The following is a 27,842-nucleotide window of genomic DNA, read 5'->3' as shown; positions in this document are numbered from 1 at the left end:
CTGTGTTTCAACCTATAAACCACAAGCTCCCACAACCTGAATAGTGGGCGGCATATATATACAGGACACATCGGAAATATTGCCTTCACCTGCTCAGTTTCAACATGCAGGGCCTCCTGCTCTTCTGCCTTGTGGCTCTGGCCGGTAAGTTTTCATTGATTCATTCATCTTTATTTACTTGCTGCAGGATTTCAAAATCCAGCCATGTAAATTTTTTTGTTTGGTATCATTTTTGAAAATGACCGAAAATACCGAAGTTGATTGAGTTCATTTTTGCAACCATGATTCATTCCATCATTCAATGACAAACTTTTAAAAGTGGAAACCAGGAAAGGAAATAAATTATTGTAATTGCAGTGGGTCAATCATGACTAACTTCTATAGGTTTGTTGAATGTTTTAAAATTGTTTTTTCTTTTTACAATAGTACTGTTGACATTTTCTTCTCTGATGTCTTGTGCCTGACATTAAATATCTCTGGATATAATTCTGTGACATGTAATAAGGTAACTAAGATAAAAAATCTGCTCTTATAGTCACAAAGATGCTGATGAAGTGTTTTGACTTTTTTTCCTTCAGCAAGTCAAAGTGTCCATTATGGTGAGTCCTTAATTATTCATCATCAAAGTAAAAATACTATTTAACCAAAACCTTCTGTACTGAAGCAGTGAAATGACATTTCATGTTGGAAACAAATTTCAGAGCCTGGTCTGAGCCCGAAGAAAACATATAAGTACAAATATGTGGGAGACGTGAATTTTGGACTCGGTAAACCCAACCTCGCTGAGTCTGCTACGAGAATCTCATGCAACATCAAAATCGTCGGTGCGTCTCAGCAAACCTTCATCCTTCAGGTGAGATTGACAACAGAGTGCAAACCTTGTCAGAATGTGTTGTTTAAACGTGTTACTGAGTCACAGAGACAATGACATGCTAATCAGCTCGATTCATGTCTGATTCATTAACCAAGTTAAACAAATGCATCATTTATCAATCATTGAAGTGTCATTAGTTTTTTAGAGGCCAATTAAAAAAAAAAAATTGGTTGGGAAATAACTTTGCGGTGTAAAGTAGTTGTTCGTAAACAACTTAAAAGTCAGGTCAGCTACAAATGTTTGCGTATCAACAGATTAATAAAGAATCCTCATCTTGCATCACCTTTTTTTCAGCAGGGTAGTGCAGACATGTTTTTGTCATTTTCTGGTGGGCTACTGATGCCACCAGTTTTTTATCTGACATAGAATAAGACAGATTTCCCACTGACTTGCTACAAATAACACAATTTTATCTCGGGTTAAAAGGTTTCAGATTTTGCCTTCGAAGATTTCAATGGCGTTAAGGGAAGAAACCGCTTCACCGCTGTGCCAAAGCTCACCGAGCGCATCGCCTCGCAGCTCGTCAAACCCTTCATGTTTGACTATGTCGGTGGACACGTTAGTAACATCCGTACCTCTGCGAAGACTTCTGACACTATCGTCAACCTTGTGAGAGGAATACTGGGTCTGTTCCACGTGACCGTGAAGACCACACAGAGGATCTATGAGCTTGAAGAGGTAAGGTTTCTTCTGACAAGTAAGCTCATCTCTGCAAATAAGAAATAATAAACAAAAAAAAACATGTTTGATTGTGTTTGTAGTCTAGCATCCATGGCGTGTGTCCGAGCCATTACGCCACTGAGGTGAACGAAGAAACAAAGGACATGGCCGTCATCCAGGTTGTGGATATCAGTAACTGCAGAGAGAAGGCAGCCATCTACAAGGGAATGGCCACCGCCGTGCTCGACGACGTCGGCAAACAGGTCTGTCCGTCTCACCCGCGAACGTTCCCACAGTCGCGAATGAAATGAAGTGTCACATTTGTTCGTGTTGTCCTCCCGATCCAGAGAGGGGAATCTATCGTTTCCACCGTGAGGTGTGTTTACACGGTCAAGCCGACGGCAGATGGGGGTCTCATCACCAGGGCCCACGGCCACGAGCAGCAGAACTTCAGTCCCTTCAACGTGAAGGGCGGCAACTTCAAGATGGAAGCAGTGTAAGGAAATGTCGCGCGCGCGCTCCCCCTGCGATGCCTGTCCGCCAATGTAAATGGTCTGTTTTGCTTGACCTGGTCTACAGGAATGAGATGGTGCTGCTCAGCGTGAATGACACGGTGGGAGCCGTGGAGCCCGGGCCGATGGAAAGCAAGGGCAACCTGGTTTTTATGTTTACCGATGCAGAAATCAACCTCCCCATTGTGATGCAGAACCTCGAAGACCCGATAACAAAGGTAATAAGGACACGCTGCTGTGACGTGAAGATATCGCTAGAAGGCTGCAGGGAAACCTGTCAAAACTAGGAAAACAATTGAATGAGGACAAGAAATCTTGTTGAGAAATCAACTTGCATCAAAAGCATTAACTTTCATAACCGTGAAGTAAATCTAAAGAATTTCAATAACCTGTCCACAGAGGACCTAATTGTAGGGCGACATTTACTAACTAATCATCAATCATCGTGTTCCTTGAAGGCTGCTGAGTTGATCAAGCATCTGGCTGAGGCTAACCGTTATCACATTGATAGCACGACATCTGAGGACACGATAAAGCTGTATCAACTGCTGCGAGCGATGCCCTATGAAGGATTGGACATTTTGTGGAAGCAATTTGCAGGAAATGAAGAACAAAGGTGAGAAGTTGGTCAGTGGCTTGCCAGCAATGGATAAACAAAACCAAAATATGCTCAATAAGCATTTCAAATATTAATACATAAGATACATGATTTCAAATGGAAATTCAAAATATGACATTCGGATATTATGAAAGTAGAATAATATTAAAACAATTTAGTCTTAGTGTCCTTGAAACTGACTTTCTGTTTCTTGTGAACAACCAACTGTCTGTCGGATTCTCTTTCACATGTGACTATTAATGACAAAATATAAATCTGTCCAGAATACACAGGAAGCTTTGTGTAGGTCACACAGTACAACACAGGGTCATGCTGTGAAGGTTGGGTGGTGCACAGAGCTTTAGAGATGTTATCCTTCACTAAACTCGACAAAATGATTTCAGTTACTCCAACATGACATTACATGCATGATTCCTTATTGTGTGAGGCTTGGTGACAGAAAGGTGATGACTGACAGACCGCTTTCCTCACTCGTTAAGATTAAGGTCGTACTCGACGCCTTGTTTTTCATCCTGTAAAAGTGCAATTAAACAATTACTTTATTTCTCTTTACAGATCATTCTCATCTTTAGTGCTCTATGATTCCCATTTTCTCCCCCTTCTCAATCAATTAGACGTTGGTTCTTAGACATGATCGTGGAAATCAACGATGCCAGAATCCTGAAGTTCCTGCAAGCGAGGTTCCAGGCGAGAGACGTGACCGCGAGTGAAGCTTGGCAGACCCTGCTGCTGGCGTTCAACCATCTCCAGACTGATGCTAACTTGGTTGAGATGGCTAAAGTGAGTTAAGGCTAAAGACACCAAACATCCAAAAGAGGCTCAACATCTTGTCTGTGTCTCCATGTATGGGGGAGGGGGGGGTTGTATGTCTGTGTCCAGGGGGGACATTGTCTCATTACCCACCTGTGACAATACCACACAATGATTACAGACCATTTCAAAACATTTCTCTTCTTCACAGATGTTCCTGGACATGCCCTTCTGCAAATCCGATGTGGAGTTGTGGCACACTGTGGTGCTTTCCTATGGCTCCCTGGTCTACAAGCACTGTGCCTATGCTACACCGTGTCCGGCAGCTACTGTTCAGGTGATCAAATGACTTTTGACCTTTGTACTATAAAGTCATTTGGTAGGTTATGAGAACAAGGCTGTCTGGTATTCAGTGAGTAAAATCATAATGTTGAACATCTGTTGTAGCCACTGCTGGACATGGCCGTGGAAAGTTTGAGGATCCGTAACCACGACGACATGGTCCTCGCTCTGAAAGCCCTGGGGAACGCGGGTCATCCAAGCAGCCTTAAAACCATCATGCGCTTTCTCCCCGGAGTTGCTGCCACGCCCGTGGATCTGCCGCCTCGTGTGCTGAGCGCCGCCGTGCAGTCTATGAGGCTCATAGCTGCCAGAGACCCTCTCAGTGTAACTATACAGAATACGCAGGAATAAGAGCTTATTATGTGCCAGGCTTTTATACAAATCGTGTTCCTGGTAATTACAGGAGCTGTCCTCCGTAGTCAAGAAGAAAATGCCACAGTCTATAATAATCCATTGTGGCAGGTAAGATTAGGCTCAGCAATTAGGTGAAAATGGCAGGTGATTCATGCTACATGTTACATCATAGTTACATTTTGGTATTTTTTAAATCTTTTCACTGACTATACCTACAACAATTACAGTAATCGGCCTTTTTAAAGTTCATAAACGTTCAAAAATAATGTGAAAAGACTGTTGGAACCTGAAAAGAATTTCAGAACAGCGGGTCATTGAATGTGAAATCTTTCTGAAATCCTAATTGTTATTATACTTGTGTGTTCAGGTTCAGGACATCACCATGAGTCTGTTCCTGCAGAAAAACAATCCCACCGAGATTCGCATGCTAGCATTCATGATCCTGTTTGACACTAAACCGTCAATGGCCGTGGTGTCCATTGTGACTGTACATCTGCAGGAGGAAAAAAACCTCCATGTTATTAGTTTTGCATACTCGTACTTGAAAAGCGTTTCCAGATCCAGCACCCCAAACAACCACTTCCTGTGAGTAAAACAACACCAAAACAATTGGCCGTGATCGTTGGAATCACGTTACTTCCGATATACTCCAGCTTTCAACATTCATTTTTTTGTGTTTTCTAAAATAGCTCAACCGCCTGCAACGTAGCGGTGAAAATCCTGGGCCCCAGATACAGCCGTCTCAGCTATCACTACAGCAAAGCGATACACATGGACTGGTTTAATGGTATGCTCAAATATAGACTTTATAGGATTTCCCTGAAATAAGACACATGACAATTGTTTTTTTTCCCCGATGCAGATGATTTCTTAATTGGCACGGCCACTGAAGTATTCATGCTGAGAAGTGCAACAAACATCTTTCCAACTGAAATCCTGATGAAAGGAGAATTTTATTTTATCGGTAGAATTCTGCAGCTGATGGAGGTACAGTGTTCCACATTGAAGGTTTCGTTGAAGATGAAGTGTCGACCGGTACTCATCTGTTATTTTTCTTACGTTGCAGTTGGGTATCCGTGCCGATGGGCTCAAGGAGCTGTTTGCAAACGGCATCCCTGGTTTTAAAGGAGATCTTGGTTTCAGTGACTTTCAGGCCGTTCTCAATGTGGTGAGTTTAACAACAGCGTCATCAACCGCACTTTAATGCGTCCGCCTCATTCGCTTGTGTGACCACCGCGCTGTATCATTTTCAGCTTAAAAACTGGGAGGTTCTGCCCAATGACAAGCCTGTCCTGAGCGCATATTCACGGGCCTCCGGACAAGAGTGGTTCTTCGCTGATCTTAAGAAAGAAACCATCCAGAACATCGTCAAGGTGGGAGAATAAGTGGAAAACAGTCAACAGAACAGACTACTTGGGTATAAAGCCTGCTACACGATGTTCTTTTGTGTTGCAGTTCTTCCGTCAATCTGCAAGCAAAGGGAGTTTCCTGTGGGCCGCGATTGAGAATCTACAGAAGGGAGTGTCGTGGCACCGTACCAAGCCCTTCCTGATCGTTGAGGTTCGCTACTTCCAAGCTACTATCCTTGGTCTCCCATTGGAGATAAGCAAATATTATGAGACCATCAATGGAATCAGTGTAAATGGTGAGTGAGTCAAATCTGACTGCACACGACACCGTTCACCTCATATCTGTGTATATCGATCACTAAAAGAGTGTATGTCATTTCATATTTTCTTAACACAGCCACAGCCTCGATCAATCCCCCACTGACTGAACGTCTTGGACAACTGTTTACGTCTGACATTTCGCTGGAGACTGACGGTTTCATTGGGTAAAATACTTACTGTTGATTTGATTTCAACTTCTAGCGCTATCGATACTAATTATGTTGTATTACCCCCACTAAATCAACCTCTTGTCTTTTAGTTATACAAAGGATTTCTGGCTTTACTACGGTATCAATACAGAGCTGTTCCAATGCGGTTCTGAGTTTAAAGCCAAAACACCTATTGCAATCCCATGGAAGTTTTCTGCCAAGATCAACATTGCAAAGAAGAAGTTTGAACTCAACTTCCCTCCATGTAAAAAAGAGTTTAACCTCCTCTCATTGAGGTATGTATTATTTCGTCTAGTCATCTATGAGGTCTCCCTGACGCTGAATCCAGCAGCGGGGTTTGAGCTCCCGCTTTGCAGCTCACTAGATAAACTGCTACAAGATAGTTACTATAGCGTTTCATGTTAGATTCATGACTCTGAATTAGTTCATTCCTTCTTCCAATGAATCCAAATCAACGCTATGCATAGTAGGCATAGTGTTATGTTACCATGATGCTCTAATGGGGGGATTTGGACGGCTCGTATAAAGGACACAAAAACACAATGATTCTTGGTGCCGGGAGACTATAGGCGAATGAAAATGAAGGTATCAAAGTATATTCAATTTCTCCCTATTAACCCTTGTAAACAATCCAGCCAGTTTGCAAAGTGTACTAGTTCTTATCTTTCTTTCCACCGGACAGCTCCAACGTGTATGCAGTCAGCAGGAACATCGAAGAGCCAGATTTGGATAAAAGGACTCCAATGATTCCAGACTCCAACGATGAAGTCTTCCAGAAAGGCCCAACAGTTGAGACGGCTCAGACAGATCAGGTACAGTCAAAATGATTTGTCAGATTGCTGTTAGAGTTGAACTAATTAACACTTTTCAGAACTCAAAACAGATGGACGTCTTTGTGATTTTCAACCAATCCGACAGATCCTGACACAAGGCAACTGGACACAAAAAGACAAAATGTGTGTTGAGAGTAACATTTATGGAGCCGGTGTCTGCGTGGAGTATGACTTAAGGAGGGAATTTTATCATGACGAATATCCCCTGTACTATTTCCTGGGATACACCCACGTGGCAGTCAAAGTACTACCAGGTATGTTTAACAGGTACAGCATTTTGCATCATACAGTACCGTGCTGTCCAAAAAACAACATCATACACTCACACAATGTTTAAGAGAACGCAACAAATATTTAGCGGCTCAGGCAGACAACTGGTTTCACACTGCTGAACTTACAAGACACACAATAAGAGCTAGTCACCAAATTAAACCACTGGACTGCAAAAACAAGATTTTGAGTGAGGTGTTACACTTTATTTTCTGTTTTTTACAAATTTTTGGGGTTGTGTTTGATTTTTAAAGTAAAATTAAATAGCCTTTAGACATTCTTTTCTTTACTCTTTGCCAATGTACCTGTGCAATTTTACCAGCCCAAGCCATCAATGCTGTTGACAAAATCCACTTTGAGATTAATGCCGGCCCGAGCAGCCATCCAGCCAGCGCACAGGAACTGCTTGAGTCTCTTTCTCAGGTATTTCGCCAGCCTTGAAATTACCCAAATTCTAAAACATGGAGCAGATGCAGTTTGTTTTAAGTTCACACAGGAAATGAAGTAAACGCTGGACACACAAGAATCAACTGGACTGCTTTCTATCTCACTCAACAGATGGGAAATTCAACATTTGAAGCCGTGTTCAATGTCAATGCATTTGCCGTGAGTGGCGCCAAGAAGCCAGAGGGTTACAATGCAGTCTTCTACTACACCACCGAAGAAGTGAAAAAAACCCAGCTGGTTGTGTCTCATGTTAAAGAAAACAGCAACTGGAAGATATGCATCGATACCTCTGTGAAGGCCCTTGTCGGTGCAAAGGTAAAGAAATTTAACTAATAACATATGTACATTAATATCATTGTTATGGCAGCATCGGAAGTGACCATGACAGTGTAGCATCTGCATACTGCATATTTAGCCAAATAAATCTCTTCAGATTCAATGTTATTTATACATTTAAAGTCGTACTCCTTCGTATGATGAAGCCAGGTCTCTTGTCTTTGATTCAGGCAAACATTAAATGGGGAGCGGAATGTCAGTCCTATGAAATGTCAATAACATCTGAAACTGCGCATCTGCCTGGCACCTTGCCGACAATCAAGGCCAAAATACACTGGAGCAGGATGCCAGAGAAGGTGACACAGGCTTGCTCAAGGTGAGCCTCCGAGGAATCCAGGTGAAGTGTGTATCAAGAAATATCAAATGTGAGGAGGAAGAGGAGATCGGGCCGAAGAATGACTTTGATTCACTCACTTTGCTTTACATGCTCACATAATGTCTGACGTGTGTTGTTAAAGAAGATTATCTTTTTTGTTAACTATTATTATTTCTGATCTCTGATCTCCCAGACTTGAAAGCTACATTCCAGGTATGGCTCTGCTTCTCAACTTCTACCAAAAACAAGAGAAAAATGCCGGGCAGGAGATTTCCGCATCAGTAATCGCCAGCTCAGCAGACAGCATTGATGTGAGGATTCAATTACCAGAGGTATTAAAAGATAGAATGCACCAACTACACTTAGCTGGAAAGCTTGTATTGATTGCAGTATTTAGATTAGTGTGTAACTTCTTCTTCGTCTTGTCATTAGTACACGATCTTCCGCCAAGCCATTTCATTTCCAATGCCACCAGTCATCTTTCAGGAGTTTGAACATGACAACACAACAATGGACAGCTTTGGACGTGCATAAAAAACATGTGAGCTACATGAAAGTGTTATTTTAAGCTCAATTTTATGTTCATACTAAATTTCTCTGTCTTTTTCAAGATTCTCATGCATGTGTTTGTATGTGGGGATTGTGTTTCTATGCAAAGCAGATACCCCGAAACAAGCAACGAGTTGCACAATTCATAATTGCTTTTTTAAAATACGTTTTGTGCAGCAAAAAGCCAACAAAGCCCAGATGGGAGCCAGATGCCTCTATTCACAGTGATAACGCTGCAACCAACTGTGATGAAAGTGGGAATCATAAAAGAGGCATCAGTGATCCGTCAGATGTCATCAGTTTGGAAATAACCTGTAAAGGTCATGAGTAATTCATTATAAAGCATGGTCATATTTTGGGAATCCTATTTAGAATATTGTGTAAATTCATGCTTGTGTTGCAAAATATTTTATCTTCATAATTGACTCACTCAAACTTGTTTTAGCCAGTTCTTTTATTTGGATTCTATCTATTTAAATCTAAATCTGTATGTATGTGTATTCAGAAATAAATGATTGATGTACGGTATTATTGTAACTGGGGTTTGATCTTTGCTCGTTAATAAATATCAAAATATCCAGTTGTTCTGATGAAAAGTACTGATGAAATCCATGGAAAACCCAGACTAAGGCATAAAAAAATCTCCTATTTTTTAAGTTTTAATTTTTTGTCATGTTGAGTTTACAGCTTTGCTTCTTCTAAGAAAAAGAAAGAAACCATCCAACCAACATTTTGCACAGTATTTGCCAATTACAATTCTCCTACAATATGTAAGAGATGAAGTGGAAACTGCACAAAACACAAAACGGTTGGCAGGTTTTTCTGCTTTAACAGCCAATTTGGCAACAAAACGTTCTTTGTTAACAGCTCCTGTTATTCTCTAAATATCCCATTTGATTGTCAAAATGCTTGTGACTGAGCTTTGGATTCAGCGAACTGGATGATAACTGACCTTTTTTTTTCTTTCTGGAAGAGACGGATGTTTACAAGGTCCGTACGACCTGCTCTGTTGGTTTGGTCAACTCGACAGAACACAGCTGTTTGCAGATAGCGGCACACAATGTCACACTGCATGCGCTTAAAGTTCACTGCCTCTGCCACACAAAGCACTCAGTGCCCTTCGGTGAAACATGCCAGAGGCTCACTGGACAGTTGAACTTAAATTTGTCTTAATATTCAGAGATCTGAAAGAAGAGATATGACTTGGATGAAAGATTTTAATTACTGCCTCCTCAACTTTGGGTCAGAACAAATGGCATGTGTCACTAGCCGAAAGATGATTGCATTCTAACCAAAGACTGGGTCGTCCTAACTGCTCCTGGCTCCGCTTCTCCCGCCTGCGCTGATTTAGCCAGATGGCGTCGAGTCAAAGAGAAAAGACGTTGCCATGAGAGTCTGAACAGGATGAGCACAATTATTATGGCGCCATTATGTTCCATTTACATCTATAATATCCTGCGAGGCTTTCAAGTGCGAGGTTGACAGGCTGATTGCGAATCTGTTTTTCCTACGTCAAGATTCACATCACCTCCCGTCATCTCAAGGACCAGGACACCCTGACCTTGTGTTGACAGTTGAAATCAGCTGCTTAGAAAGCATTACGGAATGATTGATCAGGTCATTTCGGGGGGAGGTGTGATAGGCCATCCCTTCCTTTTTACTGCGGCTCACTGTGTGATTGTGACTTGCCTCATTAGTCAGACTATGCCAGCCCGGCTAAAAGCCATCTGAGAGTAGCTGATAATAAAACCATGGTTACAGACGTTTTTGTGCAATTGGACAATTATTCCATGTTGGAGGCACAAAAGGATTCAATTCTAAAAACCCACTAAGAAAGAGTAAAACGTGTTCACTTTGAACAGTGTGGTAGTGTACTTTAACCATAACCAATAACCATTGTGCTTTCAAAAGATGCTGTGACTTCGACCTCTTGAAGAAGTCCCGTCTTTTGACATTGACAACAGGCATAATCCTGTGTCCTGTATGCATGTGTGAGAGCGCACGAGTGTGAGCACTAGAGGACAGTGTTTACCAACCATTAAAAAAAAATCTGCCTGGCCCCACTATTTGCTCAGTTCACAGAGAAAGCTATGCAGTGGGTGTTGACATTTTGAGGGTAAGTAAATATATGTCTTGGCATGGTCAAATAGAGGGCACATGTTATATTCAAACAGAAGAATACTATTAAAATAGTTTCTGACTATTCGTGTTATGTTAATGAACAGCAAACCACAGTGTTTTCATCGCGCTGTTATCGCTTAACAGGTTGGTTGCATGGGCACTCTCATATCATAGTTCCAACTGAATTTTTAGGACCAAGGGGAGCTGGTTTGCCGTCGCGTGAAGACGAGCATTATCGAATGATAAATCGGGTAATTTGGATGAACCGTGACCTGGATTGTTTTTTTTCCACCAGCACTGATCTGATACGACCCCCCCCCCCCCCCTCCCCCCTCTCTCATCAGCCTTCTAATCGGAGGTGCACTGGAACAAGTCGGCGATGAGTGGAGGCTCATGAGTAGATTGTTTTGTTAATATTGTATAAACATGTAATTACCGCAGAATTACGATGTATCCTTGCTTATTTATTCAAATGTGCTAATTATGGTTAATTCTCTTTCTTTTCGATAGCAGGTACAGGGGATTACGTAGTTGTCTTCGTTGAGAAAAGAGTTGTTGGGATGGAGTTTTAAAAAAAATCCTTTTTGTTACCAGTTAATTCAACTTGGGGGGTTATTTTTAAGTGAAAACTGTTCCTAAGTGCATTTTTAGAATTAGTGGTTTGCCCCAAGCTGCCAAAGTTGCAACAACTGCACTGTTTTTGAAGTTTTAATTGCATGTTGAAATAGACTCCGGCTTTGCGTGATCCTGAACAGGACAATTTATATAGAAAGTGGATAGATAATGCGTGGATTTTATTTTAATATTAGCACATAACTGATGTATTTCAAACCATGCTTTGTAGATCAGATAATACACTAAGTTCGTTTACCCAAAAAGTAATTATAAATGTTTGAGGCTTCTCAAATTAAACAAGACTTGTTTTTCTGCAGGCTGTGATTCTAATTTTAGGTAATGTAATGCTTCCATTATTATACAGTCGAGAGGGGTTTAATTCGTTAAAGGCTTGGCCTGCAGGAAAGACACCGATTATTTTGTAGAGGACAGTTTATAGCCACCATTCCGCCTCTGAGGGGCAGTGGAAGGTGCTTATAGTGAAGAGAAGTCTACTCCTTTGAGTAATGGGTTAAACAGAACAAAACAGAAACTAGATCACAGTTTTGTTGGAACAAAGGTCGGGATGAGCTTAATTGTTATTGCCTAGTGCATTTTTAAGATTTAAGATAAGATCAACCGTTATCTTGTATACATGTTGATTTGTGTTGGAATAGTGTTTCATAGAACCTAATTGCTGCAGTACCTTACTATGGAGACGTTGTTGGTGTGTACAGGCTGAATAATATATTGACCGTGTGTACAATAGGATGGTGTTTTAAAGCTATGCTGTACGTCTGGACGATCTTATATATGTACGCAGAGCAAGTACCAAGGTCCCTTTACTGAGGTCATATCTTTTCAATTTCTCTGAGATGTCTAAAAAAGCACATTAAAAACTCAAAAAGCGTGCCAGTGGCTTATAGTTGCAGTGAAGCTCCTTGCCACCAACCTGAATAAGCCCACCCGGACTTAAACCCCTAACAATAATGGTCTTTAAAGGAAATGCGCACACACACGCACTGTAGCTGGTGAGCATAGTGGAGAATTTAGCAGTGGCTAAAACCGCAGATTTTTTTTTTTTTTTTCAAATCATAATCTTTGATCCTCCAACGCCGTAATTCTGTCTGATAGCAGAGCAGGCCAAACACATCCATGGTTAAATATCTGTTAGGCGGCCTTCTCACTGATCAGACCTGATCACCATTATTGCAGATGAACACAATGTGCAGTACGAGTCCAAAGTTTGGATTCAATGAGGAGGTGGACTGCTACTGTAACATGTAGATTTCATTCAATTTCCCAAATAACTATTTCGGAGAAGTTTTGAATTAAGGACATTATGTGCAGTCAATCATCCAGGGGGGGGCACTGTTGATCTTACAAGTGACACAAGGAGCCTTCTTTTCTATAAGATGTAATGTCTTCCTATTCAGATCAGTGCTGTTCTTTCTCTTTTTCTTGTCCTACTTGAACCACAAATGCAGATGCACACATCAAAGTGGCATGTCAGAGAGTGAATCTTGGAATTACACTTTATGCACATGGGGACGATGTACAATATCATGAGAGGCATCCCTTTTATCACAACATCCATTGTTTGTGCGTGGAGTGTCAGAGACCTGATAACACAGTTCTTGCATTATTAAGAACCCTTTCCTCCTCCCCACCACACCCCAAATAAACTTTACATAACCGACGAAGAATACAATCTGAAAATCTGCCCCACTGCCAAAGTACGTAACTCAGTTCCCCTTCTCCTCCTCTGAATCAAAGTGACGACACGAGACGATTGAGCCACATCCGCCGCCCCGTGAAAGAGCAGCGCTGAGGTAACTGTTCAGCAGCCGTGACTACACTAATTCTTCATGTGCAGTCCTATAGGCTCAGAATTTACGGTGAAAGGAGGCGCCATTCAGTGAAAACAGTGAAAGAGTGGTCGCCATGGCAACCACCCAGTTGATCAAGATTCTAGGCGATAAAGACAAGGGGAGTTCACTGATGTGGTGCTCGTGCATGTGGTTTAGAATAATATGAAAACACACACATAAAAAAAACTGTTATCAGGTGAGATTAGTCTCAAGTTTGGATCTTTGAACATGTTATGTGGTATGAAAGCATCTAGCGGGCAGATTTTATTATAGTTAGTAAACGTGTGCATACTGAGGTGAGCATATGGCAGGGCAACACGGTGATTAGAGATTAGCTGCATGACTGGAGGCTCGCAGGTTTGATCAGGTTTGATCCCTGCAAAGACCAGAATTTACACTGTGTAATACACTGACGGTGCGGTTCATTCAACCACACAGTAACGAGATGCAATTAAGAGTTTCTACAACAGGAATGGTTAACCCATCAGGAACAAATCCTCCATGTAGCCTTTGGAATTAGAAATGGAGCAAGGAAATTTGGTAGAACTTGATCTGCTCTTAGTTTACTGAATATTCTCAGTGGAGAAAGAACATCAGAACTATACTGAAAACATGCAGCTGTGATGCAATTAGGGTTAATGTTTTAGAAGAGATGGAGAGGCAGTGGAAGCCTGGCGCTGTTCAAAGTAAAGAAATAAAAAAAATATCAAATAGGAGAACATAAAATGCTTCCTTATTAAGTAACTTGATGATGTTTGGTAATCCTTAGAGATGTAGCAAAATAAGGACTCGTGTGCTGCAATTATTTCTTGGAGCATAACAATAACCAGAAGAGACACTGCAGTGAATGAATAGTACACATGTTTGTGTATGGATTAAATAAAGAAGAAACAAATGGTTTAAGCCAACAGACTCCTTCAGCTCCGCTGTCACAAGGGCTGATACAGGAGATCATTCCTGCCCAGTGCAATGACACTTTACAATAAATCATCTCTGGCTAAATAACGACGATAACAACCCTGTACTTCTGTGATGTTGCGGCTCTTCCTCTTCCTCTTTTACAAATTATTATTATTGCACTGTCTTGAAGGTTATTCTTTTGTTTTAGTTTAGTTTATTTTATTTTATTCAATAATTTAATTTTTTGTATCCTGTTATATTGTATATAATGTGTATCTTTTAATTCTGTTTTGTTCCCTGTACATGCTGCTGTGATACCAACATTTCCCTCTTTGGGATCAATAAAGTATCAATCTATCTATCTATCTTAATTAATGAGCTTTAGTGGTAAGCTTAATTATTTTTACCAGGATACAATATTCTGTTTCCAGTCTTCATCCTAGGCTTAGCTTATGTACTCTGGCAACGTAAATAAAGTCAACTTAACAATGTGACTATCTTGTTCTTTTTTGTAATTTAATATAATAAATTATCTAAAAACATATTTGTTAAAGAATCTAACTTTCAGGCTAATGGGTGGGCATTGCCACAAACAGGGGGGATTTTTTAGCCCCATGTAGCCTGTGAATAATCATACATGACAAACATAAACATAAAAAACAACAATGTCCACCTTATATACTACATGCAGGGTTTCCACTGTTTGGTTTCTGTGAAATAAGGTGAGCAAGTGTCCTGTTGAATTGATATAACGAGAATGTCACGTTCCTCGCTGGTCAGCTGAGAAGCTTGCCTTCTTTGAGGTGACACGCGACAAAGAAAGGGACTTTTCACCAAAAGACATCCCAGCCGGGTGGAATCTATAGGGCTGTACCATGCAGCAGAAACACCCCATAAAGGAGTGAGATGCCCAAGTGATTTTTTAAAACCTGTGCGGTGAAGTAACCTTTTCCCTATAAAAGATTTTTAGACCAAATGAAATTCTTCTTTTCTTGTCTTGCATCAATTACCTATAATATGAAACGTAGCTAATGTGGTCTTTGTGAAAGCACGGCATTCATGCTTTTGCTAATGTCCCATCCAACGGCAATAGCCAGAAATTAGAGCATTTAAACTGCTTAAAATTGTTGTTTTGCTTTCTCTTTGCTAATATGCCCATTATATTCTTTGTGTGAGAGTCATTGACGGTGCATGTACTATGTTACCCCATACGGGGATAATATTTCCTGTCTTCAGGTTGTATATCTGAATAATTTCAACACATATCTAAATTGAGCAAGCAGGCATGATACAATGTGTTTGCCTTTTATAAAATGTGAGACGTCAGACACAATATTGTGATGTGATGAAGCTACAAATGTGCTCTTCCCGTCAACTTGATTTAACACACTGTTAATAAGAAGTAGCATAATAAATGACGGTGTCACCACCTAAAATAACTGAGAGAATTTCAATTTTGCAACTATCAAACATTTTGAGACGCGCTGTTAAAAGATGTGCCTAATCTGCATTGCACTTGGCATTTTACTGCACTACTGCTGCCATGTCTGCTCTCAGTGGAGCAGAATGATTAAAGTAACATTTAGCAAAGCAACTTGACAAGTTGACTGTGGCTGCACAGCCTTGAGACATAAATAGGTGTAATCTGAAAAACACACACCGCAGGGTCTCTATCGAAACACAAGGCACACAAATGAGCGCAAAGACGAACATCATAATCGGCCACGATAACTGTGACAATGACACAGGTCCAACGGAACACCATCGAGCGCCAGAGACAATTTCTCGTGGTTCAGAGAGCTCTTGTTCACTGTTTTTTTTTTTTGCCGACAGGCAGCTTTTCTCACCTTACACATTTTACACTGAGGTTCTGAATCCCCGGAGTGACAAAGCCGAGCTACCGGCTGCATCACTGCGTCGAACGTCTGTGTTATGTGAGTGTCAAGGATTCAGAGAGATCATTTCATCTGTCAACCGCTCCCTTTATTGAAATGACAGAATTCAGAGGACATTCTTGTCATGTGTAACTCCGCATTAGTCCGTAAAATAGAAGCAGCTGGTAGCCACTCAAGTGTGTCGGTCCACCACTTTGGTCCAGAATAAAATAAAAGAGGTAACCTTTTCTACAGATCTTTATTAAAAACACTATTTTCAAAAAATAATACATTCTTACCTTTAAATTAAAAAGATGACAGCGTAGACATGGTGCGATAGAGAGGGTTAAAACATGTAACAATTGTCCGTTGGACTGGCTTCACTGACCGCCTGACTTTTTCAACATTTGAAATCCAATTATCGGATTAGTTGCTATAAAATGTTTTGTGCCCCACAGAATAAATAGTGTTAGCTCTGTTGATTCTCAGATATGAAGCCAAAACAAATGTCAGATAATAAGCGCACTGTCCGCACGTTGGTTTATGACCTAATACCTGCGTAACGAATGGCTTTACCGTAAGCCTCGGTGTTTTGTTTACTGCTAATGAGCTAAAGGGCTGAACCAATATGTTAATCAGGGTGAACAGAAGACCTGCCTAACAGCAGCTTTTGTGATTCATTTCTTTGAGCAAGTTAGCGTTATTTCATTAGCATTTAGCATCTAACATCTTCCTCGGATAGCCGCGCAAAGTCAACACGTCCAACAATTAAAACGGCACGCTTCAGTTCTGTTTTCAAGCGTTGCCACAAAGAAATCCACTGTGAAAGTGAAACAATTGGAGATCTCGAGGCTCAAGCGCCTTGCGGCAAACAAGTAAACATGCGAACAGCGACGTTTGGTTGGATTAAAATGGATTTGTTTGTTGGCACAGGACAAAGAAAGTTCCAACAACAAACCAGACATCAGTGATGGGACTAATTTGTCGGGCTACCTCACCGCACCGTTCTTAAGCCTCCAGTTACCAAAGACATTGTAAGTACTTCATGTCAACAGTGCAAAAGAAAAAAAGGAAGATTTAAGAGTAACTAGATGGCTACAATGATGTTGTGCATCCATGTCCAGGATTAATGGGCTTGATACTAATGGTGTTGGCGATAAAGCTTCCCTGCATGCCTTCATGTATAACACCTTCAGGCAAACATAATCCTCCAAGATCTTATAATTAGTATGTATGTGCAAGCCTTAACAAATAATTGAACGAATACCTTATAAACCGAGGGTGTCATATATACAGTAAATAGGGGGTACGATTTCATGCTTTCAGCACTTATGTTACCGTCATCATAATTTAAGGCAGCTGCTCCTGCGGTGGCATGCGGATGGATCTGTTGTGTTTGTACATTCTTCTCTACTATTAAATTGCAGGGTGAGAAAAAACGAACATACAGTTCAGTGATTTGAAATGAGCACCACAAATCCACACACATTCCACTTCCAGTCCCTTTGCTTGAGTGTTATCCTCAGGACACGCACTAGACATTCAGCTCAATGGCCTATAGCCGTGCTGTCGGCCCGTCATTAACAGACTAAACAAATCGTACGTTTGAATGCATTGCCATGCAGTTTGTACAAACAGGCACATCTTCAGAAGATTACTCTGAAGGATTTAGTTGATTTCCAATCCGTTTCAGTTTTTCCAAGGTTTGCACACAAGATAAATCCATCCGGCTTTGGCAACCCCCTTGCTTTTCATCTTGCGTCACATTAGGTTCACACTTGTTGTTTTGAGCGAAATGAGAACTATCTCAACGGCTTGAATCAAATAATACAACGACTTTAAATGCCTGCCATATCTTCCATCATCCTCTAAGGGAACAGTGCATCGCTGAAGATGCTGATTGGGAATTTCTAGCAAATATTTACTGTATATTTAGTCGATTAAATAAGCAGCACATTAGTCAAAACTATGCATATTATATCTCTGACTAGTTAACAATTAGTGAGTATCAGTGATAATATTATCTTTGCAGTTTTCCATTCCTGGCAATATAATGCACAGTATTTTTTTCCATTAGAGAATTAAGTGGCTGCCAGACATTATCTATTTTAGAGTGTTGTTCAATATCAGTCAGTTTTACAAACTCCACAGCTTAGGTCCCTCAAGCAGAGGGAAATAAACTATACAATTTAAAAGAAACCCCTATTAGATGCATATGAAAATTCAACGTCTACATATAGTGTAAAATTTCAATGCTGCCCCTAATGTCATAGCTGTTCAAGTTCAATGTTTCACAAAGCCCGCCTAGCTGACATTTACAGAATTCACAGGTAATTACTGCTTCCCATTCATAGATCAGTCCAGAACTTGTAATAGCATCTGACTATTCTCTAACGGAGATTACTTGGCATTGAGTCATCAGCTCAAGCTCTGGTTTGTAACTGATGACAGATTTAGTTTGATGCTTTGCTTCAAAGGTTTCTTTTTATCCTCAGAGATCTGGGGCTCGGTGCTTGGATCTCTCCTTTTAGACATTTGTAATGTCAAAATGTATCGCATGTTAATCTTTGACATGAACGGGTGATGCAGTTTTTTTTTTGTGTTGTTAATGATGCCGATGTCTTTCGAACTCTGTTAGCCGCTTTAAAGACTCTATTAGTCTGAATTAGACCCGTTGTTGGCGCAGTCACGCTACGGAATACAGACAATGTGTGTTGCCTCCCCATGGCGATGGACAGATTGCTGTGCATGCGGCTCGCTGCTAACAAATGTGACAACAGTGCTGACTGGGGAAGATCCAAAGGGTGGACGCTATGCGTCCGCAAAGACTAAGGGGGTCTGGTTTGCCACATGAGCCAGCCGGAGGGGCCCAACAGAGGGACTCACGTACGCTGGAATGCAGGCGGGGGTGATCAGCAACGTGGTCAAGAGAAGCGTTATTACAAAGCCACACAGGTAGAGCAACTTCATGCCCGGCTCACACTATACTGATTCATACGTATGTATCAATGCTCTAATTTTTCAATTTATTTCTACGTTTTCCTGCAAAGATTCTTGATGTACTCGCTTTTTTTCTCTAAAGGGATTTCACAGGAGTGCATCCTTCAAAAAGAAAGACTTAAATAGGTTTTCATATTCCAGACAATTTTGTAAGGGAGTAGATCAATCTTAGGTCGAAATAGAAATTCCATATTTTTTAGCTGAATCTCCTCCAAACCCCAGGGCATTTCTTGTTTACTGCATTAACCTTTGCTCGGTTGGCTCCTGTTTACTGGCGCTAAGTTTCCTTAAAGGGATGATAACACAGTGCTAAAGCACATCTTTTCCTTACTGCTCCTGAAAATTGATGTAATTAAGATGTTTTTTTTCTGTATGTGTGTGCTTGAGTTACTTAGCTGTGCACCTGGCCTTCAGCGAGCTTAATTCTGTGTCTTGTACACACCTCGTACAGCGCACCACTCCTTTTGTTCTCGCTGAATGAACACTTGCCGTTACATTGCTAATCTACGGAGGCAGATTTGAGAGAGTTCCTTCCTTTGATCTAATGTTTTCATTATGATGCAACATGGAAATTTCTGTGCAACCTCTGAGATCTGAACAGATTTCATAAGGGGAATCGCCAGGAGGGAGAGGAAAATATGATTATTTCGACCAATTTCTGGTTTCTCTGTGATGGGATGTAAAAGTGCTTGTGGGTATAAAAAAGACGGAGGAATGTGTGCTCCAAAAGGTTGCACATTTAAACCCTTCACAATGAATGCAACAAAAGGTTCAAGCTTGGTTAAAGACATGATGCATAATGCGAAATCCATCACATCAATCCAATATTCTGATGTTGTCTAGGAAGATTATCCTTCCTTAAGTCTCTTAGTCTTTGATGCGTTACAGCGTAACTTGAACAGTGCAATGAAACGTTTGGATTTTTCTCAACATGTCTCTATGCAGTTACTGCACATTACCTTGCAGCTCTACTAAAACCTTGCCCCCTCTTTCTCTCAACACACCTGAAGAGAGCAACAACAAAAAATCGGCTCAATATTTTAGAGGGTGTAGGAAAAAAAAGTGGTAAAAATGGATTAATTACAGCGTTCACTTTCCACTTGCAACCCAGGGGACTTGGTCTTAGGACTGGAAGATTCACCTCGTCTACTTTCGCCCTCCTTCCATCTGCCACATCACACCTACAGGTCGGCGGCAGCTCCTCCTGCCCACGGGGCTCACGGGGGCAAATTGCCGATACCTGGCGTGGCAGCGGACGCAAGGAAATTCGGGGGGGAGGAAAAAGAAAAAAAGGGTAGGGTTAAGGTTTACAAGTGGAGAAGGTTGAGGTTAAAGTGGCTTGACAAGCGCTTTGAAGCCCACCTGTGTGTGTGCGTGTGTGCGTGTGTGTGTGTTTGCTGCACACTGTGAAAACACCACAGGGTTTGCCATATCTTTGGCAGCAAGCTCCCTACCACCGAGTGAATGTCAGTGTGGCAAAGCAATGTCCTCCTGCCTCCCCGGGGCTCGTCATTCACACAGTAGGCTTTTTTCTTCTGCGATAACACACTACGCCCCCACCCCTCTCTCTCTCCCTTCCCCACACTCCTATTTTCTGTGGTTCTACAGGAATCTTTCAACACGTCTCTCAAGTAACTCAAGCATATTGATGGACATTCAAGTGTTCTCGCGCCAATGCCTCCACGCCGTCCCACATTGGCACTGACCTGAATTGAGAGAAGAGCACCTGGAAACGTGTCCAATACTCAAATACTGAACTCACAATTCAGCACAGCGTAGCCTTGTTATGCTCTACAGCCTCAAAGGAAAGAATTACATTTTATAGTAGATCATTAAAATGTAACCTGTGAGGAGACCAGCTTTGTATCACTTCCAGTATGAAGCCTCGGGGGTTTTGCCAGCTGTGTTTCGGTGATTACGTCATTGTTAGGCCAGAAAGTGTTAGTTTGCTGACTATGCAGAAAAAAGATAACTACCCATTTTGAGTAACATTCCTCCACTTTCTGTACCATCTGTACTGCCTTTCTATGCCTGAAGAGTAGACCGCTGCAGACTTTCTATGTGTTGATTTGATCAGATACAAACATGAAAGTACAAATCTGATGATGTTTTTGGCACAAGGACGTCCTTAGGACAGGATTACAAGACGTGAGGTAAACAAATTCAAATGAAAAGTTCACACGTACTGAGGCCCTGATGTTAAAGGGCCTTGAAGCTCATACGCAGTTGGAAATCCTTTCACGTGTGGTTGAATTTAGGCTAAAAATAGCTTTTAAACAGCTCAAGTTTATGTCTTTATTTAGAAAAAACACTGTGGATTGCACATGAGTCAATCGCAGGCCCGACATAGAGAATGGTAAATGGCCTGAACTTGTATAGCGCTTTTCTAGTCTTCCGACCACTCAAAGCGCTTTAACACTACATCATTCATGACATCATCCAACCATTCACACCCATTCATAAACTGATAACAGGAGAACCATACACAGTGACACCTCCCATCAGTAACTACATTTCACACACTGTAGTTGCAGCTACAGGAGCAATGTTGGGTTAAGTGTCTTGCCCAAGGACACAACAACATCCGGGTTAGCTGGGATCGAACTGACAACCCTCTGATTGGAGGACGACCGTGCTCCCCACTCACCCACAGTCACCCATTCAAACAGATACGGGCAAATAAGAGTTGACAATTAACGTAACCCCCAGAGCATGTCGTATAAAGTACCTGACACGGGGAGAGCGTGTCTTTCAAACCCAGGACCTTTTTGTTGGGTCATATGTTACCGGCACCAGACCTAGGGGTAATCTGGACCGGCAGCAAAGGTTACACTGGCTAGGAAGCACTGTGGATTAATATGAAGAGAGGACACACGTTAGCGTCATGCTCAAGCCAGAGCTAGTTTTATTCTGAGCTGCGCATGAGCGGAGCCTGTAGCTACGTTCTCTCCAATGTCTCCATAGCAGCACCACAGCGCCTCTACTGACGTGATTGTGTAATATCTTAATATAACGTCTTAAAGAGTGCATTTATTAACAAGGAAAAAGGGGGTGGAGTTGTTTTAATAACAACTAACGTGTAGCATTTCCAACCTACAACACATACAACTAACAGACACTTCTGGCAGTGGAGAGGTTCAGCAATTGAAATAAATAATCCAATATATTACAAGTGAGAATATTTATATGATAATAGAATCCTTCCTTCTGCAGCACTGAATGTTCCTTGTAGGACTTCTTACTTTCATCCATGAAAAAGAGCCAAAGGTCATGATGTAAGTTTTGAACAGCAGACTGCTCTGTGCCTGAGATGAATCACAACACTATTAAACCCCTGCAGATATGTTGCTTATAATAGTCATTTTCTCTTGTGGGGTGGTATAAACCTGACTTAATGTACCTTTAACTGCTACAAATACATACAAGCCTGTGTGGGTGGGGAGAGGGAGAAAGGATGTCTTTGCTTCTGGTTCCAAGGGCGGGAAAAGAATGACTTGTGGTAGATCAATTTTGGCTCGGGTGTAAGTTTCTTGGTCTTTTACCAACTGAAAAGGCATAAAAAGGTTTCCTTTTATAGGAAGTCTGAAAGAGGAAAAAATATTCCGAACGCTTATCTGACGGGATAAATTAAATCGAAATCAATCGAAAACTCAAAGCCTACTTGATGAATACTTTTTTATATTTACTCCACACAGCATTCAACGAGACAACGACGCGTCGGTGGCCTCGCAGCTAATGGGGCTTCCAGCCTTAACAGTGCAGACTCGGGCAAGAGTGCCGACGCTGCAAACAGTGTTGCCCCTAAGGTGAATCGGAAGGTGGTGTTGTGCTCCTGTGACGACGGCGACTGCCGAGACGCCACTAATGTCTGATACCGCTGCATAAGCCAAGTGCAGAGCGGCGGTCACGAGCTAGCTAGTGCGGCGCGCCCAGTGGGGAATGACCACGCCGCCGGGCAAAGTAAGCAGAGTACAGGGAAGCTCAGAGGGAGAACAGCTTCTCTCTTTGCTCAGAATGAAGCTATATAATGTGGCATCACACGGGGCCAAGTGGTGGATGGGTGCTACTTAAACCTTTAAGGGGCTGCAGAGGGAACTACAGCTCCCAGAAGGCCTCATGTTCCGGCCCAAGAAGGGACTGGTGGAAAGGAACCGGTTAACTTTTGTTTAAATAAGGAATCGTTTTCTCCTCCGGGATGCTTTAAGTTAGGTATGGTTTTTGTTGGATCTGTGTTTTTTATTTGACACAAGTTACCACAGAGGGCGAGGAGAAAATAATGTTTTTTTTTGTTTAAAACCACGCTCATGGGGTCTCAGGGCATTGACCGCCCATGACCTTACAATAGTTACATGGGTTATAGTTGTTTTACTGTTATATTAATGCTCTGGAAATTGTTTTGAGAATTGTGTAAAAGTCATGAATAATCCTCAAGCAAAAGCTCTACTGTCACAAAAACTACTACTTGTCCTATTTTGTGACACACTGTGAAATTTCTCAAGAGACAACTCGTTTTTGTGGAAGGATTTACTAAATGCTCTTTTGGGACATAAAACAATAACACGTCCATATCCCTGAAAAAAAAAAAGAATATTGATATGGTAACGTGGAAATGTACATTCGCAATGTACCTTCTCGGCTCTGAAATGTTGTTCAAAATAAGCCTGTGAAACTTGAAATTAGTTTGGGTGATCTTGAGGTAACTCAGATATTACTGGCTCAATCATCATGACAATGTGTCGGGCTTGTTGTTTAGAGAGAGCACCCCACAGTATATTTCAGAGCACAATAACTTCAAATATGGCATATTTATTTTTTTCATTAACATATAATAAACCTTTTCACATGTGAGTAACAAAAATAATCATAAAACAGCCAAATAATAGTGAAATGATATCTCTATATAAAGCATATTCGTTGCAGTGAAGTATGAAAGCATTCTACCGTATTAAATTCCATCTATACCTGCCATCTCACGCAACAAATATTGCTTGCATCTAAGTGGTTCCACTATGGTGTGCCGGGAGGACATGTTGAAAACAAATCCTGACAGCCAATGCAAACACTTGAGCTAAAAATATCACTGTATGTGACTTGTGGGAAAAAAAGACAGGCAGCTAAAAGGGAGGGAGAAAGCGAGAGAGAGACAGGGAGATTAAAAAAAAACCTGTCTTTAAGCATAATAACTGTACATTCACTGTACTATAATAACTGTCAATATCATTTTTGCAGTGAACCCGGAGATGGAACGCTATTACAGTAGGAATCTTTTCTGCATAAATAGACGAATGCCAGAATGTGCTGCTCTGGCTGATCTCAGAAACACTGAGACGAGCAGTTACACTCCCCTCAAAAGCCTCTGTGTACCGCTGATTCCAGGGAGCAGTGACTTCTTTGCGCTGCAGCTGCGAGGAGAAACCGAACCTCTACTTTCCCATCAATGCACCCTATGGCAGTGTTAAATTCAATGTTTCCGCTCTCGCACCCTGCCTGGCGGGAGCAGGGTTTGTTTTGAGAGATTGGGTCAAGACGGGCGCGGAACCCACTCGGCTCAAACAAAGGGCACGAGCGTGCTTCAGACGGACACCGGACCCCGGGTAAATGATCCGTTCCGGCAGTGCCGTGTGCTGTCTGCATAAACACGGGCCCCTGTCTGCCATTTTTTTTTTTTTTTTTACGCTTCCAATCTAGCACTTGTCAAGCTCGACACAGTTTGATTAAACTTGTCAACACCCTTTCTTCTCCTCGGCTTCCGACCGGTGTTGAAGGCAATCACCGCAGGATGCACCCGCGGCCGCCGATCCCCGCCGCTCACCCCGGGTCACCCACGTACCTCTGTGCTTTGTTCCTCCCCTGCCATACAGCTAACCTCAGCATAACTGGAAATACAGCATTATCATATTATTTATGAGAGCTGGCCTTCTGTGATGCAGCTCAAGCAGGAATACCAATTGAGCTCTCCCGCCTTCCTGCTCCCAGGTCTTCCTCCCGGGCTGAGCACTTGCACTGCTGCTCCCCGGGTAGAGTGTTATCTCCAAGTTGAGGCTCAGTGGGAGTTATTTATTCACCATTTAAGCAGACACCACGCAAACACTGCATGCGGCTATTTTGTGAGAGCCTTATATTTCCTCAACTCAAAAGGGGAGCAGATCAGAAATCCCCGCCCGTGTTCTTGGTATTGTCGTTTGCCGCGATCACTCCGTGTTAGTTTGCATTAATGTGAGGATTCGATTAATATGCCCGAGCGCCAACACGAGGATATGATCTACTGTCCATCCTGCCTGCAGACGATCCGCCAACCTGTTCACTGGAAAGTGAAACACACAGAGCTTCTCCCAGTGTTTGGACTGACAGATTAGATTGTTAGCAGGAAGTAATTACTCGCAGAAAGCACACTAATCGGCAGTAGCTGTCCGGAAGCAAGACCTTTACTTACCCTCCGGGCACAGGATATTGTTTCAGAATTCACATTATGAATGATTGCAGCGTTATCTGAATGCGAATCACATCTTTCAGACAGGTGTCTCTATTGGTACCTTAATACCTCCTGTCTTTTTGTGAGAGAGGGGCTGATGAACCGCTTTTGTTTTTTTTAGCGCTTTTATTAGCTAATCAGATAATATCATGAAGTCTTTTGATCGGCTAGTCCTGACCCACCTGAAGTCCCTCACCGACCCCCTCCTGGACCCCCTGCAGTTCGCCTTCAGAGCCAACAGGTCTGTGGACGATGCTGTCAACATGGCCCTCCACTGCATCCTCCAGCATCTGGACTCCCCAGGAACCCACGCCATGATCCTGGTGGTAGACTTCAGCTCTGCCTTCAACACCATCATCCCGTCTCTGCTGCAGGACAAACTATCCCAGGTGCACGTGCCCGACTCCACCTGCAAGTGGATCACTGACTTCCTGTCTGACAGGAAGCAGCATGTGAAGCTGGGGAAACATGTCTCAGCCTCTCGGACCATCAGCACCAGTTCCCCCCAAGGCTGCGTTCTTTCCCCTCTGCTCTTCTCCCTGTACACCAACAGCTGCACCTCCAGTCACCAGTCCGTCAAGCTCCTGAAGTTTGCGGATGACACCACCCTCATTGGACTGATCTCTGGTGGGGATGAGTCCGCCTACAGGTGCGAGTCTGACCATCTGGTGTCGTGGTGCAGTCAGAACAACCTGGAGCTCAACGCTCTAAAGACAGTGGAGATGGTTGTGGATTTCCGGCGGAACAGAGCCCCACCCTCCCCCATCACCCTGTGTGACTCCCCCGTCACTATTGTGGACTCCTTCCGTTTCCTGGGCTCCATCATCACACCAGGACCTCAAGTGGGAGCTGAACATCAGCCCCATCACCAAGAAGGCTCAGCAGAGGTTGTTCTTCCTGAGGCAGCTGAAGAAACTCAACCTGCCAAAGACGATGATGGTCCACTTCTACACGGCCATCATCGAGTCCATCCTCTGCTCCTCCATCACCTGCAGCCACAGCCAAGGACAAGGGCTCATCAACCTGATTCCTGATTCCTGATTCCTGATCACGATTTCTCCTCTCTAAAATACTTCAATGTTAAGTTTGTTTGGATCCAAAGCTGCTGATTAATAGCAGTCTTTGTGAAAACATAATAAATGCTTTTAAATCACTTTTAAATTTGCTCTGCGAGATAAGCAGACTGAAACTTACCAACAACCTACGATCTTAAAAAGGTAATAAAAAAAACATCCCATTTAAAAAATACCCGGTGTTCTTCTGTGCTTCTTTTGAAAGAAGTCATTTTCTCTCAGTGTTTCCTTGAATAAGTTATCTGAATTAAATTTCACCTAATAAATCTGCTTGGCATAGTCTGTCGTTAACTCTCTGAGTGATTGCACATGCACGGCGAAAAGGCTTTGAGAGTGTTCTTTTGCATGACAAAGAATTGGCCAAATCTGAAACATTTACACGGCCGAACAGTCAAAGTGAAAGGGACTCTTTAGCTTTCTCCGTAATATTTGCCAAGTTCTTTTGATGAACTTCTGCAGAGTTAAGTCGGCTGAACAATAGTGTTTCTGGGAGGACTGGAAAGCTCAATCGTCTCCCTTTTGTAGCGATTCAACTCAAACCGGCTTTGCAACCACAATGAGGGAAGCTTTGGTTTGAGGTATTTTACAATCTCCACTCCCCGATGAACCTCGCTCCTGTCGCACAGCTCAATTGCAGTAAACACAAATCACACGTCGGCTGTATGCACATCACCCCGGCCCCCGATGCTCGCAGACACATTGCAGAAATTGCCTCATCCTCCTGAGAGCTTTTTCTCTTACTGTCCTCAACCGCAAAAGACAGAGACGCAAAAGGTTGCAAGGTGAGGAGTGGCGTCTTGGGAACATGTTGGCCTCAGCAGCATGTCTCCTTTCATGCCTCATTCATTCACTTTATCACCTCATTAGACGAATGTGAAGGTGTGGGGGAGAAGCCCTGTTATCCCGAGACAGAGAGGGAGGACCCGCACTCCGTCTTCTCCCCCCTCGGCCCAGCTCTCCCCCTCCGTCTGCTAGGTGAATGCGTGGCTAACGTTGCTCCGGCTGCGAGCTGCCATGTGAGCCCACTTCATCAGGCGACACACGGCACACGGGCAGATTGGGAGACAATGTGAGAATGTATAAATTATAATACATTTTTTATTCATTTATACACCTGACATCTATTGCATGTTTGTCCATCTTGATAAAGCTCTTTTGTTACTAATCAAGGCACATTTTCTAGTTCAGATTTTGTGCTAAATAGAGGGAAAGAAAAGAAAGTAACTCCATCAAAA

General features: G+C 42.3%; 1 protein-coding gene across 1 annotated transcript; it reads left to right on the top strand.

Annotated features, from left to right (window-relative positions):
• Positions 1-27: 27 nt before the first annotated feature.
• vtg3 (vitellogenin 3, phosvitinless) lies at positions 28-9,230 on the top strand. The gene is made up of 27 exons (XM_040185348.2): positions 28-144; positions 579-599; positions 702-853; positions 1,301-1,552; positions 1,636-1,797; positions 1,882-2,030; positions 2,114-2,264; positions 2,505-2,662; positions 3,280-3,445; positions 3,627-3,752; positions 3,863-4,081; positions 4,479-4,696; positions 4,801-4,898; positions 4,974-5,098; positions 5,178-5,279; positions 5,365-5,484; positions 5,567-5,756; positions 5,858-5,945; positions 6,041-6,226; positions 6,634-6,763; positions 6,870-7,038; positions 7,377-7,477; positions 7,613-7,816; positions 8,008-8,153; positions 8,347-8,485; positions 8,586-8,694; positions 8,880-9,230. Exons 1-26 carry the CDS (start codon positions 105-107, stop codon positions 8,685-8,687), a joined length of 3,714 nt encoding a protein of 1,237 aa, XP_040041282.2. The 5' UTR covers positions 28-104; the 3' UTR covers positions 8,688-8,694; positions 8,880-9,230.
• Positions 9,231-27,842: the final 18,612 nt, after the last annotated feature.

The sequence above is a fragment of the Gasterosteus aculeatus genome, chromosome 8 (genome assembly GCF_964276395.1).
Source record: "Gasterosteus aculeatus chromosome 8, fGasAcu3.hap1.1, whole genome shotgun sequence".
NCBI classification, from domain to species: Eukaryota; Metazoa; Chordata; class Actinopteri; order Perciformes; family Gasterosteidae; genus Gasterosteus; species Gasterosteus aculeatus.
This window is presented reverse-complemented; position numbering and strand designations above follow the sequence as displayed.